At 37.9% G+C, this 18,387-nt stretch overlaps 1 protein-coding gene across 4 annotated transcripts in view; it reads left to right on the top strand.

The window, feature by feature from the left end:
* The window catches only part of RPS6KA5 (ribosomal protein S6 kinase A5), a 190,963-nt gene that overhangs the window by 44,600 nt on the left and 127,976 nt on the right, over nucleotides 1-18,387 (top strand). For all 4 annotated transcript variants that reach the window (XM_024231295.3, XM_024231299.3, XM_024231300.3 and 1 more), the window contains 1 exon segment: nucleotides 14,740-14,811. In XM_024231295.3, the coding sequence (XP_024087063.2) occupies nucleotides 14,740-14,811 (72 nt within the window).

Below are 18,387 nucleotides of genomic sequence, written 5' to 3'. Positions count from 1 at the left end.
TTTCTTTGGTCACCAGTTTTCATAGCATTAGATTATATAGCTCACTGAGTTAACATTTTTTTAAAAAGTAGGATTATTCTTGAAAAATGAGTTGGCTGTAGTACTATGAAAGTTTACTGCTGTAAGAACAAGTTATTACAAACTGTTATTTGATGTAAGGCTGCCACATTTATGTGCTAATAGAAACCAAATTGGCACTGTTAGCAGCATGTAGCCTGGAAAACAGAAAAAGGAAAAGGTGTTGATAAAGTACTTTCTCACAATAGAATTAAGTGTAGAAGTGACAATAGAACTGCAGTGGAAAAATGAGGTTATGACTTAGGAGGAACAAAGTGCTGCTATATTTTCTTACATCAAATTGAAATCTTATCCTTGGAAATAGTACTTTGGACTATAAGAAACTATATCTTGTATGAAAAGTGTAATTCAAAACATAATAAACAAAATAAATTTGGTAGCACTTTGGAAGCTGGAATGTTTGCCTTGCTGTAATGGTTTAATTTTTTTTTTTTATCATTCACAAGTTATCTAATTTTTGCTTGCAAAAATACTGAAGCAAGACTTCTATTGTAAATGAAGGTATACCTTAATTTGAGGATAAGGAATGCTGTGCTGAGTGTAGATAGAATGTATCTGTTCTTTACATGTCTAGATTCGTGTTCCAGGCGTGATTGTCTCCAACCTGTCAAATAGTTAATGATTTATAAACTAACACTGAGGGAACTAGCTTTTGAAAGTAAATCTTAAAAACCTCTGTGCAATCCTTTTGATTTACTCTATTGCTCCCTAAATCTTTTTCTTCACATTTTTGTGTACATTAATTTCAGACATATGACATGGTCAGGAAATGAAGTATTTGAATTAACCATTCTTTTAATTAAAACTATTTGTTTTATAATAATAGTAAATTTTCAAATAATTTGACTACAATAAATTAGTGTTCCTTGGCCATCTTCATTTGGAAATCCCATAGATATTTCATATACTTTTAAAACATTTTATAAAGTTTATGGTCATCAAATATAAACTATAAAGCTGCACATGAAAAAGTAATGTGCTATTAAATCACATTATTAAAGCAAAGACGTAAAAACTTGAAATATTTAACAATAGTGCATTAATACATGTTTTTTATAAAAATGAGGAATTTTTTTAGAGGATGTAGTATAAGATGTATCAAAAATATGTGCGTTTAGAAAAATAAGCCTTAGGAACTTTATATCGCTATTTAGAAATAAGCAGTTTTTCTAATAAGTAAGGATTAACTTTGATAAGTAAATAATATGCTTGCAAAATTATAACCAAATAAACATTAAGAAAATCCTGATTGAGTCTGAAAATTTCTTTATAATACTCATTTTTTTTGTTTTTTGTTTTTTTTTTTTTGAGATGGAGTCTATCTCAGTTCCCCAGGCTGGAGTGCAGTGGCATGATCTCGGCTCACTGCAACCTCTACCTTCCAGGTTCAAGTGACTCTCCTGCCTCAGCCTCCCGAGTAGCTGGGACTACAGGCGCATGCCACCATGCCCAGCTAATTTTTGTATTTTAAATAGAGACCAGGGTTTCACCGTGTTGGCTAGGGTGGTCTCGACCTCTTGACCTCGTGATCCGCCCGCCTTGGCCTCCCAAAGTGCTGGGATTACAGGCATGAGCCACCGCACCCTGGCCTTACAATACTCATGTTTTAAAAATATGTTCATGTTTTTTACTTTAAAGCCCTAATTTTTTCTTTTGAGTTATAATTTGCATGCAATAAAGTTCACTCTTTTTGGCATATGGTTCTGTGAGTTTTAACAGATGCTAACAGTTCATGCACAGCATTTGGAAAGTTGATCTTATTTTTTATCCCTAGTACTTTATGACATCGTGGTCACCAGGATTATCATTGTGAACTTTAATGATTGCACTGCAACTATTCAGAATAGATTAATTTTAGTACTTTCCAATGTTTTCTCTTTGTGCTGAGTAGAATTAGTGAATACATATTAAGGAATTTACTTTTTCCTCCCTTTCCCTACCTTCAGTGGCTTAGTGTAGCCTTTATGAATTTTGGCCTTGACTGTTGTTTCAACCTGTGCATTGGCTTCGCTGTTTTCCATCTCAATTCCTTTCTAGTTTGTTTTCCACACTGCTGCTGCTGCTGGTCTTTCTAAGATGCAGAACTGATAATCTTCTCCTTAAAATATTTTATTGCCTCTCCTTTGTCTTCTTCAGATGGGAAGAAATAAAATACTACTTTTTCTTATCAAACACAGATTCTTTTGTGAGCTGGCTCCTGCCTGGTGTCTTGCAGTGCCTTTTTTCCCTTTCCTTCCCATGCATCTGCCTGTCTGTACTAATTGCAGATTCTCAGATATGCCATGTTCTCTGTTGTTTTGGTGGTTTTCTGTATGCTTTTCCTTCCTACTCGCAGCTTTTTTTTTCTACCCTGCTGTTCCTTAGCTGCCTAACTTCTCCAAACCTTCAGATGGGCTGAGATGCTCTCTTATGCTCTTCTGGTACTGTTTACCTCATTTCTCTTTAATAGTGCTTGTTCCTTGGACTTGGTCACCTGCCTAAGTGTCCCCTCTGGACCCTGAGCTGCTTGGGGTCAGGGAGTATGTCTGTTCCAGTCTTGTCAGTGCTTTGCACAATGTTGGATATAAGTAAGCATTCAAGATGTTTGTTCAATTAATATACTATAGCTTACATGTAGAGTCTGGTGACTACATGAAACCTATGAAATAGGGAAAGAGAAGAAAAATGTCTTATGGCATCAGTGGACACCAGAATTCCTTATATGAAGGAAGGTACACTGGGGGCATTGCCTTGACATCAAACTCACTTAAGGATAGGGAATCCTGTGAGGATGGATGTTCACAGAGTCTGAGAGGTCAGAAGTAGAGCAAACAAGGGGATGGGATTGCTGGTCTTATTCCTAATAGGGAAGAGGAGAGAGAAAACAAGTCAGAAAAGTGATGTAAGGTCAGGGATAGGGGAGATAAAGATCCCCTTCCCCACGGTTGGATGATGGAAAGACAGATTGAGAAGGTTCCTTCCTCCAGCTCCTTTTGAGGGGGTTGTTTTAACTGTTGCCTGGTGTACCACTCTTTTGCCTAGCTTCAGAAATCTTCACTGAAGTCTGGTATGCTAAGGAATGCTTTTTGAACATGTTTGGTTTTCGTTTATCTTGTGTAGAAGTTGGTGAGCTGTGTCCTCACTGGATTATTGCAGTGCATAAAAGCGTTGGTGACCAAGTAGCTCTAAGAGTTCTGAGAAGGTCAGCTCTCCCAGTAATTGAGGGAAACGTTGGCAGACAGGGGAGGCTTTGGACTTGCACAGGCCTTGGCACTGCAGATTTGAGTATTGAGTCTAGATTATAAGGGGCTGGTAAGCCCAATGTAACAACTAGAGTACACATACAACAAGAAAAGACTGGAATTGAACATATGAAAATGAGAGTAGCTAGTGTTCGGAAGATAGGATTACCATATATAGTTGTTTTTTTTCCCCTGGAGACTTTCTTTGTTATAGTTCATAACATAGAAACAGTTTTAAAAAGACAAAAATATGTGGAATACAGTGTCATAATCTTATTCATACCAGAACTTGAAAATTAGAGGTTAGGATTGAGATTTCATTAATACCGAAAGTGTTGGAACGGAAAAAGTGAAACTGTTTATTGAAGAATAGGGAATAAGGGCTAGGACTGAAACTCCTTTCTTTGCCAAAAGTAGGAACTTTCTTATTAATATATTAGGCTTTGTTTCCCTCTTTTTTTGTTTTAATTGATGAACTGATGTCTCAAAGAAAAAAAAAATCTGTCAAGTAACTGAAAATTGGATAAGGTTTTGAACAAAATTTAAGTTTTAGAAATTGATGTTCTGTAGATCATTTATAATAAATTGTGGCTTATTTAAGTTTAGCTGCAACAAACTATACGTTTCTATCCTTTCTGTTGCATTCACTACTAAATCTTACAATGTTACTTTTTATAATTGTTCTCCTTTTTTTCTGAAATAAAAAAATTAGAAAATAATTGAGTAGGTCATGGTTTACTTACTGCAGTATTATGTATATATTGCTGCTAATTAAATGTGCCTTGATAGTGGCAAATAGGATTCATTCAACACTGAATCATTATGCTATTCGTCTTTTCATATTTTGATTTCATGCTTACAGCTATAGTTATAAGCAAAGGACGGAAGGACTCAAATGATACCTTTCCATGGTGAGAATGGAATTAGAAAAAAGGAATTGGTCAAGTGGTCTAATAAGACAGTAAGGCTTGAGAGCATGATGCAGCCATTTCCATGATCGGGAACCTGATGTTTGAATGGACAGGTTAGATTGTCCCATGGATAGTGCTAGAAACACATTGCTCAATTTGGAATTCTGTTTTTTAGTTTTCTTTTCTTTTTTTCTTTTTTTTTTGGGGGGGGGACAGAGTCTTACTCTGTCGTCAAGCTGGAGTGCAGTGGCGCGATCTCAGCTCAGTGCAACCTCTGCCTCCCAGGTTCAAGCGATTCTCCTGCCTCAGCCCCCTAAGTAGCTGGGACTACAGGCGCCTGCCACCACACCTGACTAATTTTTGTGTTTTTAGTAGAGACGGGGTTTCACCATGTTGGCCAGGATGGTCTCGATCTCTTGACCTCGTGATCCACCCGCCTCAGCCTCCCAAAGTGCTTGGATTACAGGCGTGAGCCACTCCACCTGGCCTGTTTTTTAGTTTCCATTTTGTCCAGTCTATCTTTTGTTGTCCATTCTTTTATACATTTTTTTTCTTTTGATTAGGAAAGTTCAAGTTCTTCTAATCTGCATACAGTGATTTGTGTTTTGTAAGGTGACTTTGCATAGATCTCATTTCATCTTCTGAGGTGTGTTTTTAGCCAAGCTGACTGCTGAGGCATTCTATTGTTGCTCCAGGATACTGCTTCTCTGGTACTTCCTTCAGAGACAGTTTGTGTTGGTGAGAAAGCCTATGTTTTGTTTTTTTCCTGCCCTTCACACCTTAACATATCCTTCTGTCTGTTCTTGAATTCTTGAGTCCCTTCTGTCCCGGATCCCATTATTTATCACTGCCTGAAGAACCTGCTCCCTTAGGAACCACTCCTCCCATCTCTACTTTTTCTAGCCTTTCCTACATTCCGTTTTTCCATGGGTTTTCTCTGTCATCTGTCTTAAGTTGGAAAAAAGTTTCATATGATTCTTTCCCATTTCCTCTGTATTCCTTTTCATTATACCCTCATTCCTTGAACAGAATTGTTATTGTTTTGTTTTTCCATCCACACCCCTATAATACAAACTTCCTGTGTAAATTTTAGGCTCAAGCTTTTCTATTCACATACTTTTATGCTGAGGCTTGGATTTTTATTGTGGGCTGTTAGATGCCCATTTTGACATTGACATTAGGGGTTTCAAACCATCCTTAAAAGGTTAGATGTGACTTGCAATGTTATTGAACAATTTGATGATCCAGGATATTATGGCTCTATGAAATCTCCTTGTAAAACCCATGGTTCTTGGAGCTAGCTTGTTTTTATTCTGGGAAGAATTTTCTAGCTCCTCAGCTTATGGCCTGAATGGTTAGAGTCCAGCCAGTGCTGTTTGACTTTATAGTTCAAAGGGGGTCATTTCTGTGGTCACTATCCTATTTAACAGTCCTGTCATGGTATGTCAAGGTAGGTCATAATCTGCATTCTGCTTTGACTGTTTTATTTTTAAAAATAATACCTCCTTTTAAACTTTAAAAAATTTAGTAAAGTTTAGTAAACTTTCAAAGATTTAGTAAAAAATGTAGTAAAAATTCACTTCCTTCATTATGCTTTTTGAAATCTGGCTTTTTTTCTCATTCTTCCCCTATTAATGGTTCTTAAAAAAAAAATCGCTGTTGACCTAACCAGATTAGAGTGTTTCAGTCTTCATGCACTTCCACCTTCTTGCTGCATTGATCCTTCTTTTTTGATGTTCTTTCTTTGAATTTCATGCATGGTTAGTTGAACCACTTCTCTGGCTCTTTTTCTTCTTGCTTCATAACTCTAGGTAATCATCAAGACTTGCCTTTCCTTTCGTGTGGTCTCTTGAAGGGCATTCGTCTTAAAGCTTTAGCCGTTGCCTTTCTCCTAGTAACTCTGTGCATGATGTCTCTGCAGAACTTTAGTTCCTTGTCTAGAGCTGCCTACATGAAAGCTCTTTTGGGATTTTTCTGCCATTACTTCAAAATCAGTGTTGAAACCAAAAAACTTCCCCTTTTGACTTCCTTATTCTGTTGGCAACACTACCATTCACCAGACTTGCATTTCTTATGCTTTAGATATAGGGCTGTCTTAGTCTGTTCAGGCTACAATAATTAAAATACCTTAGACAAGGCCAGGCATCATGCCTGTAATTCCAGCACTTTGGGAAGCCAAGGAGGGAGGGTTGCATGAGCCAGGAGTTTGAGACCAGCTTGGGCAACATAGTGAGACTCTGTCTCTATTAAAAGAAAAAGCCCAGCAACCCTGGCTTAGGTAATTTATAAACAACAGAAATTTGTTTTTCACAGTTCTAGGCACCAGGAGGTTCAGTGTCTGGTGAGGGCTCTCTGCTTCATAGATGATGCTTTCTAGCTGTGTCCTCACATGGTGGAAGGGGCCAGCAGGCTCGCTCTAGCCTCTTTTATAAGAGCACTAATCCCATCCATGAGGGCTCTGCCCTAGTGACCTAATCACTTTCCAGTGGCCCCACCTCTTAATGTCAACACACTGGGGATTAGATTTCAACATACAATTTTGAAGAGAAACATTCAGACCATGGCAGGGGCCAATAGGGAAAAAAATGGAACAGAAATTGAGTTAAGTTATCTTTGAAAGTGAGGACCCTGTCCTGTGCCTTTTGTAGTTTAAGCACCCAAGAACAGGTATTCAATGGATGTTTCTTAAACTGAGCATTACAGTGATTCTTGGGTTCACTCTTTCCTCTAGTTTTTACTCAGACCAGACCCTCATTAGTACACATCTTTTGTACTGCAATACCTCATCGTTTTTTAGCAATCATTTTTCCTTGCTTCTATGCACATTGTACATTACTGCTAGGAGAATTTTTCTAAAACATTACTTTTATCTAGTGAAGAGCCATTATTGCTTATGGATTCAATTAAAACTAGTTAGTCTGGCATTCCAGGTTTTGAGCCAGCTAGTTCCATGTACCTATTTTATGTTATGTTTTTCTCACATAAATTCATTATAGCTAGTTAGAACAGTCTTTTTATTATTCTCTCGTAGGAACATAGTTATTTCTACTTATACCTTTGCCCCAGCTGTTCTTCCAGTCCAGAATTTCCCAGCCATCCTCTCATTTTTTTGCCAGTACAAATCCTGTACTTCTTAGCTAAAGACCTAACAGGTAGCCCAGAACATTGGCCTTTAGTAGGCACTCTTGACTGTTGAGTAAATGGGGACCTGTATTCTCAATGAGCTTTTCTAACCAGCTTCACATGATATTCTCCTTCATGTCCACATACTCCACAGGCCTGTTTATTAACTTACATTTCTCATATCTTACTTCAAGTTTAATAAATGATAAATTCATTGAATAAAATCTGGCATATGAGTGCCTTAGTCATATACTGTGAAATGTATTTGAAATGGTTTCAAAAGCATTATTGTTCTCTTTATTTCTACCTTAATTGTAAAAGTGCTTTTAAATTAAGCCTTTAACATAAGTGAATCATTGGATCTAATCAAATGATTTCAGCACATGCTCTGTGCAATTACATTTGTGCAGCTTAGCTGAAACTATGGCAACAGAGTGAAAAATGCGTTTTTACTGATCATTTTCCTCCATAGGAGTGGGAAGTTCCAAGTTAAACATCTCACAACTTTAAAAAATTATTATACAAATTATACTTACAATAGAATTGCTTAGAAAGTTAAGAAGCCATTTATCAATCATAGGTTTGTGGCTGAAATCCTGGAAGACTATGCCAAGGGTTAACAATAGTTACCTTTGAGTGCTGGGATTATGGGAGATTTTTAAGGTCTGCTTTAGGCCTATTTTTTCAAAAAACAGTGAACCTGGATAATTTTATGAAGAAAACAACAACAAAGTTATTTAAATCTGAAGGAAAAGACAATTTTCCTTTTATCCTTAAGTTTACTGTTTTTAAAATTACATCAATCACCACCTCATATCTACTAGGATGGCTACTATCAAAAAAAAAAAAAAACAGAAAATAGTAAGTATTGGACAGAATGTGGAGAAATTAGAACCCTCTTGCACTGTTGATGGGAATGTGAAAAGGTACATGTGAGGGGATTTCACAAAATTCATGGAAAAATTGGTTAAAATTGTTTTGTGAGAGCATTAAAACTGTTTACACCTCTTTTTCCCTAAATGATTAAACTTAACCATTAATATAAAAAAATTATAAGAGCTTTTGAGAGGAGCATGATTTAAGCTGATTCACAACAGAGATAAGCCTGAAGTAGACCTTGAAAAGATTTAAAATATTTATTGATTTAGTCCAAATTTACTAATATTTAACAACTCATGTGGTCATCAGAATTGACACCAGAAACAAATAACTGATATGGTTGTACTCCTGTGTACCAGTTGATTAGCTCTATTCTAAGTTTTTAGTTTGTTGATACTCTTTGTTGTTTTGTATATTTGTCAAAAGTTTTCATAAGGCATTCTTTCTATGGGAAGGAGTTACTATTTTTCTAAGTTAGGATTTAGAGGCTGAAGGTAAGGTTTTGGTGCCACTATGCTGTTATAGTCAGACATCCACAAATGCCCAAACTCTGCTCTCCCAGGCCCGTCTTTTCTCTCAGGAGTCATGAGTGATCCATCTGCAAGGCACAAGTAGCTGGTGGGAATCAGAGTAACAAATTTAATAAGAGTTGTGCAAACATCCAACACACCAATGTAAAACTCTTCTGTAGAAGCTGCATTGGTGCAATAGTTTAGGTTTAAGGCCTAAGTGAGGCGTCCTACTTCCCTTACAACTATATCTAATTATAATCTGAGACCAGCATGTTCAGGTGTGTGACTTAGAAGGTTAGAATGGGCCGGATGCGATGGCTCATGCCCATAATCCCAGCACTTTGGGAGGCTGAGGCAAGCGGACTGCCTGAGGTCAGGAGTTCGAGACCAGCCTGGCCAACATGGTGAAACCCTGTTTCTACTTAAAAAAAAAAAAAAAAAAAAAGGTTAGAATGGAGAAGAAACACCAGGTGTCTTAGTTTCAGGTTTCTTTAACAAAGATACCATATACTAGCTGGTTTAAACAACAAACATTTATTTTTCACAGTTCTGGAGGCTGGGAATTCCAAGATTAAGGTGCTGGCAGCTCCAGTGTCTGGTGAGGGCCCATTTCCTGTTTTGCAGATGGCAGTCTTCTTGTGTCTTTGCATGGGGAAAGCAGAGAGAGAGGAAGCATAGTCTCTCCTGTCTCTTCTTGTAGGGCACTAAATCCATCATGAGAGTTTCACCCTAATGACCTGATTACCTCCCAAAGGCCCCATCTCTAAATATCATCACATTGGAGATTAGGATTTTAACATATGAATTTTGGAGAATACAAACATTCAGGTCATAAAACCAGGTCCCAGGAGAACCCCTGAATCTGCTTAGCTAACTGCTGTGTATGTTGAAGGGAGAAGTGCAAGAGAATGGCCAATCTGTCAGGCCATGGAAGAAATTTGAGGCAAAAAACCAAAGAGACCTTGTGGGGAGGCTGATCTTTTAACACAGTGAGTCTACCTATTAATTGTGCCCATCTGGAGTTTTGGACTCTTGAATAAATGAATTAGTCACGTTTCTTACCTTTGGGGAGAACTAGAAAGGGGGTTGGGCAAAGGCATGCCTGGCATGGGAGAAGGAGCAAAAGTCCTTTTTTCTTACAACTAGACTAAAGTACCATCTCCTTCTGAGTGTGAAGAAAGACAGTGTACAATTCTAACAGGTCTGTTTCTGGTACAGTCTGGTCCTAGACATGCAGGTAGCTCCACATCATCTGAGCAGCATATTTTGGACTTTACTAAAGCATGTGAATGACTCACACATACAGATTTCAGCAATTGGTTGATGTTTTATTTCACCTGTAGGGTGAAATAAATGTGTAAATATTATGTCTTGTTCTAATACTGTTAATATTATTGTAGAGAAGTTTGAGCTCTTGTTCTTAGGTTAACAATTAAGAGAAATGTGATTTATTTTTAGACTTTCATGCACAAAAGCTTTAATCACAATGACAAAATAATAGCATAGGAATGAAAACTATTTAGACACCTAGACTCACATGCTCAAATATGTGTTTTTTATTGCTTAGGATTCTATATAATATGATATTTACCATTTCTTCTTATGTGTTTTGTCATTAACACAGTGAAAAAAGTCTTTATAATGGACAAATACTCCCCCATGCCTAAATATGATGCTACTTACTACTGTTTGCTCTCATACGTGTGTTTACTTACTTTGCCAGTAGATGTAGTGGAAAAGACTCAGAGTCAGGAAGACGAGCAAAAAACAACAACAACAACAAAAAACATGTGGTTACTAAGTTCAAGAGCTCTGAGATGGGCCTATATCATATCACCTTTTAAATTTTTATTTTACTCTTTTAATTTATGATGGCAGTAGTTGAAGTAAAGTAAAGGCTAAGTACAGCCCACACTGTGAAGATTCTGGTGGAAAAATAGTAGACTGTCAAAAACCTGGATGAAACTCAAAGACTGTAGGCTAAGTAAATGAAGTTGAAAGCCAAGAAAGTATGTGTTGCATGATTTCATTTATATGAAATTCTAGGAAAGCTAAAACTGTAATGACTGGAATTAGATTATTAGTTACCCGGGAAGTGATTGCCTTCAAAAGGACATCCAGAAACTTTTCAGGGTGATGGAACTGTTTTTTGTTTTGTTTTGTTTTGTTTTTTGAGACGGATTCTTGCTCTGTCGCCCAGGCTGGAGTGCAGTGGCGCACGATCTCGGCTTACTGCAAGCTCCGCCTCCCGGGTTCACGCCATTCTCTTGCCTCAGCCTCCCGAGGAGCTGGGACTACAGGCAACCGCCACCACGCCCAGCTAATTTTTTTTGTATTTTTAGTAGAGACGGGGTTTCACTGTGTTATCCAGGGTGGTCTGGATCTCCTGACCTCGTGATCCGCCTGCCTCGGCCTCCCAAAGTGCTGGGATTACAGGCGTGAGCCACCGCGCCCGGCCTGGAACTGTTTTATATCATGCTTGTGGTGGTGGCTCCATGACTATGTACAATTACCAAAATTCATCAAACTGTTCATTTAAGTAAGTGAATTTTATTGTATGTAAGTTGTACCTTAGTAAAACTTAAAAATATGTTAACTATAGATTTTTGGTGCTCAAATGTCTTTAATTTTTCCTTTGAGCAAAGACAAGAACCAAAGGAATGTTATCTGACAGTCTCAGACAATAGCTTTGAGGACTATTGTAAGGATTAAGATTTCTGTATCTTACCCTATCATAGTTTCAACTGCGTGGTTCCCAGGTGAGATTAAGAAAGTGAAGGCGCGGTGGCTCACGCCTGTAATCCCAGCACTTTGGGAGGCTGAGGCGGGTGGATCACGAGGTCAGGAGATCGAGACCATCCTGGCTAACACGGTGAAACCCTGTCTCTACTAAAAATACAAAAAATTAGCCGGGCGTGGTGGCGGGTCGCCTGTAGTCTCAGCTACTCAGGAGGCTGAGGCAGGAGAATGGCGTGAACCCGGGAGGCGGAGCTTGCAGTGAGCCGAGATCGCGCCACTGCACTCCAGCCTGGGCGACAGAGCGAGACTCCGTCTCAAAAAAATCAAAAAACAAAACAAAGAACAAGAAAATGAAGACAAAATAAAGGAGTACATGATAGCAAGCTTGATCTTTGGTTCTGTACCCCAAACTGAAACCTTGACCTTGATGGGCTGGGCTGGATCACATGGACCTGCTTAAGGACTGACTTGTCCCTTTGCCCTATGCAGATACCCTTTAAGATTGTTTACTGGAATCTTGCCATTCTTAAGAAAATTCCAAGAAATCTAAACTCTAGCAGCAACTTGAGGTGGAAGAGAGTGGTTTTTCTTCATAAGCCCAGGGCTAAGCTCTTTTCAGGACCAGCATTCTTGAGTTTTCCTAAGACCTAGGACTTCAGGTATGGGAGAAAGAAGAGCTCTGCCTTACCTGCCAGCCACCTGGGAACAGTATTGGTGGAAAAGCAGTACAAAGAGTAAATGAAATTCTCAGCTGCTAAATTAATGAGAGGAGGAGCCAGAGAGAACATACCTTGAGCTGCTTCTCATCACCTGGAAACTTTCAACCCTGAGTACAGAAGGCACTGACGCCCTTCATCTGGAGCCCTTGGGGGTAGGAGGTTGGAGAAGACTTGAGCTCCTGTAGCAGCCAAAGTGTTAATTTATGTCAGAAACAAAATAATAGAGGTAATAGATTATGAACAAAAACAGCCCTTCACAGATCATCTGAACAACCTTTGTGAATGACTAGGGTTTCCTGGGTACTATACTTTGTAAAAGAAAGTGTAATTAATTTATAACCTCTTTTAATTTCCTATGAAAGTTAATTCTGTGTATCAAGAAATAATTCCTTATCTTCTTAGTGTAGCAGCAAATATAGATAAGTAATATATAAATATAAAGCAAATATAAATATAGATATAATCTAGTATATGAACAATGCTTTTGGAAAGCTGGGCTTGTACATATCTCAGTAAATAAAAAAGGATTCCTAATAGTAAGAACCAGGAGTAATTATTTTTGACACATGACTCTTTAATAATGTCTTAAGCTTTTTTACATAATAAAATAATAGAATTTAACATTAGAAGAGAGCCAAATCATTATTTCAAAAGTGGTTGTCTCTTATGAGTTTGGCTTTTTATAAAATCTACTTGACATATTAAAGATAAGCCATTGTTTATTTTAGAATACTACCTATGTTTTTGATATTCATTTTAGATCTATACTGATGTCAATGTGAACTCTAGGCTGGGCCATGTACATTGACTTGTTCTTAACGATAAAATTATACATTGATAGTAAAACTCTTAAAAATAGAAAATAGAATGGTAGTTCCCAGGGCTACCAGAGAAGAGGGAAGAGGGCAATTGTTGTTGAATGGATATAGTTTATTTTGCAGGATGAAAAGATTCTAAAGATCCGTTGCATAACAACGTACATATGGTTAACAATACTGTGTATTTAAAAATGGTTAAGATGGTAAATTTTATGTTATGTATTTTTGACCACAATTTTTAAAAATTTTAAATTATGAGTTTAGTTAAACTTTGGAAAGACATTGAAATTATTTATGCCCCGAAGCTTTTAATTCTAAAAGTTCTTAGTTGAGTTTTATTTTCTTAAAGTTGTAGTCCCAAAGTATTAATTTATTTACAAACACTTATACTGCTTATTGGCACACAGCAAGCACCGTATAAATTTAATTCATTTAATCCTCATTAAATTCTATGTGGTGGGTATTACTTTGTTGTCTGTCATTTTATAATGGCCATTTTGTAATTACAGAGAATTTGAAAGAATTGTATGTTGAATACCCTTATACTCACTACCTAAATTCTACAATTAATATTTTGCTGTATTTGCTTTTGACGTATGTGTTCATAGCTATATTTATTTATAAATTTATCTTATTTTAAAAAATGCATTTCAAAGTAAATCACAGATATCAGTGTGCTTTGAGGATGGGTGTTTTTATGCCCATTTTACATTATTGGGAACTGAGACACAGACAGGTGATTTGTCAAGGTCACACAGCTTTTAAGTGGCATAATTAGGATTTGGATCAAGCCTTTCTTAACCACTTCTACAGAGTACTAGTTCACATAATATTAATAGATACTACCTTAAAAAGTAATTTTGTGGTTAAATCCACAAATGTAGTATCTTAGTCTTGATCTACCTGCATATTTTCATAATACAGGATCTGTAAGGTTCAGCAGTAAAGAAATCGTTTAACTTTGTTTAAGCCAACCGTTTCCACATTTATTCTACCAAAGCACTCTGCTCCCCACATCTCCCCCAAACAGAACACCTATTATAGGATAGGACTAGAATTCAATGGAATATGTTATGGAAAATGCTAATTTATAAGATATCCTAATTTTATTTATTCAAGACAGAATACATTTTTGAAGAGTTTATATTTTTAAACATATTCCTAGAATTTTAGAGCTGACAGGGATCCTAGAGTTCATTGAGACCAACACTTTCATTTCAGAGATGTAGTAATGGAGACATAGAGTATTGAAGTGACGAATGCATACTATATTGTGTCTAGGTATTTAGCGGCAGAAATGGAAGTAGAACTTTCCCTAGAACCTGGGGATGGCATTTAATAGATACTCAATCAATGTTTGTTGAATCATTAATACATCTTCTCAGTCCATCCAGTTTTTTCCCACTATGTATCTATCTACATATTAGAATTTTTGTTTATTTTTGGAGTATATTGGTCAGTAGAGAGTCTAATATACACTTTAATTTATGTTAATCTTTGGTACAAATGATATATATAGTTCCTAAATTCCAAAAAAAGTTTTATTGTAATGCATAACATACAGAAATTTATGCAAAATATGCTATACCGTTTAACAAATAATTATAAAGCAAACCCTGGTTAATCACTCAAGTCAAGAAATAGAGCACCGCTGGTACACACCAGAAGCCCCCAGGAGCCTCCTTCTATTGCTGACCCTCTTAATTGTTTTTTTTTTTTTCCCTCTTTTTTTCTTTTAGCTAATTTGACAGGACATGCTGAGAAGGTGGGAATAGAAAATTTTGAGCTCCTGAAGGTCCTAGGAACTGGAGGTAAGTCTTAATTATATTTAAGGAAAAAAAAAGTACTTATTATTCCTATGATGAAGGATTGATATCCCCAATACAGAAATTAAAATTTAAAAAGCATGAGGAATCCATTAGGAGAACTGTCAAAGAACATGAACGGACCATTCATAGAAGCACAAAAGGCAAAAATAAAAAGAATTGGCAAGGATTTAGGGAAACCAATCCCTTTTACCCTGCTCTTGGGAATGTAAATTAGTTCATCCTTTACACAGGACACAATATTTTATTTTATTTTTATTTTTTTGAGACGGAGTCTAGCTCTGTCACCCAGGCTGGGGTGTGGTGGCGTGATCTCGGCTCACTGCAACCTCTGCTTCCTGGGTTCAAGTGATTCTCCTGCCTCAGCCTCCTGAGTAGCTGGGATTACAGGCGCCTTCTACCATGCCTGGCTAATTTTGCATTTTTAGTAGAGACGGGGTTTCACCATGTTGGCCAGGCTGGTCTCGAACTCCTGACCTCAAGAAATCTGCCCTCTTCGGCCTCCCAGAGTGCTGGGATTATAGGCGTGAGCCACCGCGCCCGGCCAGGACACAATATTTTAAAAAATCACTAACATTGATAGAGTGCTTGTTAGATGCCAAGTACTCTGTGGAGGGCTTTGTATTGATTGACTTATTCAATCTTCGTTCAACTCAGTTGATACTCAATGAACGTAATTTGTAATAATGAAAAACCTAAGACTGTTTAGAAACCCAACAATAGGGCTTTGGTTAAATGGAACATGGATCTCTATGTTCTATAATGTATATAACAGATTAAAATGATCTACTTTTATTTAATATTTTGGAAAGCTTTCCAAAATAAGTTTTAAAAAAGCTACAGAAGAGAAAGTACAATATACAAAACATTTTATGAATAAATATCTACATGTATATATGGATATGGAAAATATCTGCATGTATATATGTATGCAGAAAAATCTCTAGGTGCCCGGGCGTGGTGGCTTATGCCACCACAGCACTTTGGGAGGTACTTTGGATTCTCAAGATGGGAGAATCCCTTGAGGCCAGGAGTTCAAGACCAGCTTGGGAAACATAATGAGACCTCATCTCAACAAAAAATAAAGAAAATTCTCTGGGAAGTACATGGTTATATAGACTAAAATCTTAGTGGTAGCGGGATTTTACATGATCTTGGTTTTCTGCTTTGTAACTTTCCTTTGCTTTCTGAATTTTTGCTACCACTGCTTTTGCTGCTTAGAAATCAGGGCTGACTTAAGGGGGATGTGACCTGTGCAGTTGTAGAGATCCCTGCATGTAGAAGAGCCCCATGTTTGGTGTAATGCTCTGCTGTCACTGTTCTGAAATTATTAGTAATTCATGAACAAGGCACCCGCATTTTCATTTTACACTAGGCCTTGCCAGTTATGCAGCTTCTCGTCATGTGTATGTTTCCTATTTAGTTCTCTCCCTGTCCTGGATTGTGTTGCTCTGCAGCCACCGCTGCTGTGAGAACTGGCTTCTGTCATTTTTCTCCCATCAGGTCAAGATACAAAGGAGGCCTTTAACTCTTCCCCTCCCTCTCCCCATTCTCAGCAGGCCTAGATCTCTTTTCCTGGAAGACCAGGGAGAGCATCAGAGGACAGACCATTTTTCTTCCCCGCTGCAGTTTAGCTTCACACTCTCAGGGACCTCAGTGTTCTAGCCCCTGACAGGATGGATTACACCTGTCCATATAAGGGTATCTGCCCATCCCTTCCAAAATGTCAAACATTATAGCAAGAAAAAAAGCCTTTCTCTTGGGGCCTCTGTAATCAATACCAGCCACTTCTCTAGCCTCATGTCTGTTTTTTGTTTTGTTTTGTTTTGTTTTTTTTTGGTTTTTTTTGAGACGAAGTCTAGCTGTGTCGCCCAGGCTGGAGTGCAGTGACTCGATCTTGGCTCACTGCAACTTCTGCCTCCTGGGTTCAAGCGATTCTTCTGCCTCAGCCTCCTGAGTAGCTGGAATTACAGGCATGCACCACCATGCCCAGCTAATTCGGGTTTCACCATTTTGACTAGGCTGGTCTCGAACTCCTGACCTCGTGATCTGCCAGCCTCAGCCTCCCAGAAGTGCTGGGATTACAGACGTGAGCCACCACGCCCGGCCTGCCTCATGTCTGTTTAAGTTCACTCATGTAAGCTGTCTTTAGGTCATTTAGTAATGAGCCTTCATGTCTACGGCCCTGCTGTATGAGGTCTTTATAACCTCCCTGAGTAGTTTAGCATGCCATATAGGCCCAATCTTCACAGCTACCAGTGAATAAGCAAAATGAATAGTTTATTCCCATCAACTAAGCATGTTGTCGGAAATTTAGTGTAACTGTCAACTTGGAGATGTTATTGTACATTCCACCTTCAGATAATTTGTTCAGATGTATTTTTTAAAAATCCAAGCTCTACCCCACCGTATTCCTAAGAAATCATGCTTTCAAAATATCAAAATAATACCCTTTATTCCTACCTTTGTTTCCTGTTTCAAAGGCAATATCTACTCAAAGGGGAAAGAGGGTCACAGTTCTGTGGTGACTCAGTTCCCTTAAAAATAGTGCTTTGTGACATCTGGTCAAAAGTTCTTAAGGTTGATATATATTATAGATTGTTTTTATAATATCTGTTTTATCTTCATGTTTTTATCTGTTTTATTTGTATGTGGCTTTTTTTCTTGGTAACGACTTTATTGAGATATAACTCACGTACCATATTGTTCCATCATTTAAAGTGTGCAATTCAGTGGTTTTAGTATATTTACAAAGTTGTGCAGCAATTTTATAACAGTCAATTTTATAACATTTTCCTTACCTCGGAAAGAAACCCTGAACCATTTAGCTATTAATGCCCAAGCAAGCTCACCATCCTCCCCAGTCCTAAACAACCACTAACTGACTTTTTGTATCTATATATTTGCCTCTTCTGGGCATTTCATATAAAGGTAAACATACAAGTGTATAGTCCCTGGTGACCAGCTTCTTTCACTTAACATAATGTTTTCTACGTTCATTCATGTTGAAGTACACATCAGTACTTCATACTTTTTTTTTTTTCTTTGAGATGGAGTCTCGCTGTGCCGCCCAGGTTGGAGTGCAGTGGCGCAATCTCACTGCAGCCTCCACCTCCCTGGTTCAAGTAATTCTCCTGCCTCAGCCTCCGGAGTAGCTGAGATTACAGGCACACACCACCACGCTCGGCTAATTTTTTTGTATTTTTAATAGAGACGGAGTTTCACTATGTTGGCCAGATTGGTCTCAAACTCCTAACCTCAGGCAGTCTGCCCGCCTTGGCCTCCCAAAGGGCTGGAATTAACAGGTGTGAGCCACCCTGCCCGGCCAGTACTTCATACTTTTTATGACTTACTATTTCATTGTACAGATATACCACATTTTGTTTCTCTGTTCATCAGGGGATGGACATTTGGGTTGTTTCCATCTTTTGGCTGTTATAAATAATGCTGCTTTGGAGACTAGCCTGAGCAAAATAGTGAGACCCCCCCATCTTGACAAAATTAAAAAATTGGTTGGACATGGTGTGATATGTGCCTGTATTCCTAGCTACTTGGGAGGCT

Source organism: Pongo abelii, chromosome 15 (assembly GCF_028885655.2).
Source record: "Pongo abelii isolate AG06213 chromosome 15, NHGRI_mPonAbe1-v2.0_pri, whole genome shotgun sequence".
Lineage (NCBI taxonomy): Eukaryota > Metazoa > Chordata > Mammalia > Primates > Hominidae > Pongo > Pongo abelii.
Note: the sequence above shows the minus strand (reverse complement) of the source record. Positions and strands in the feature narration are given on the sequence as shown.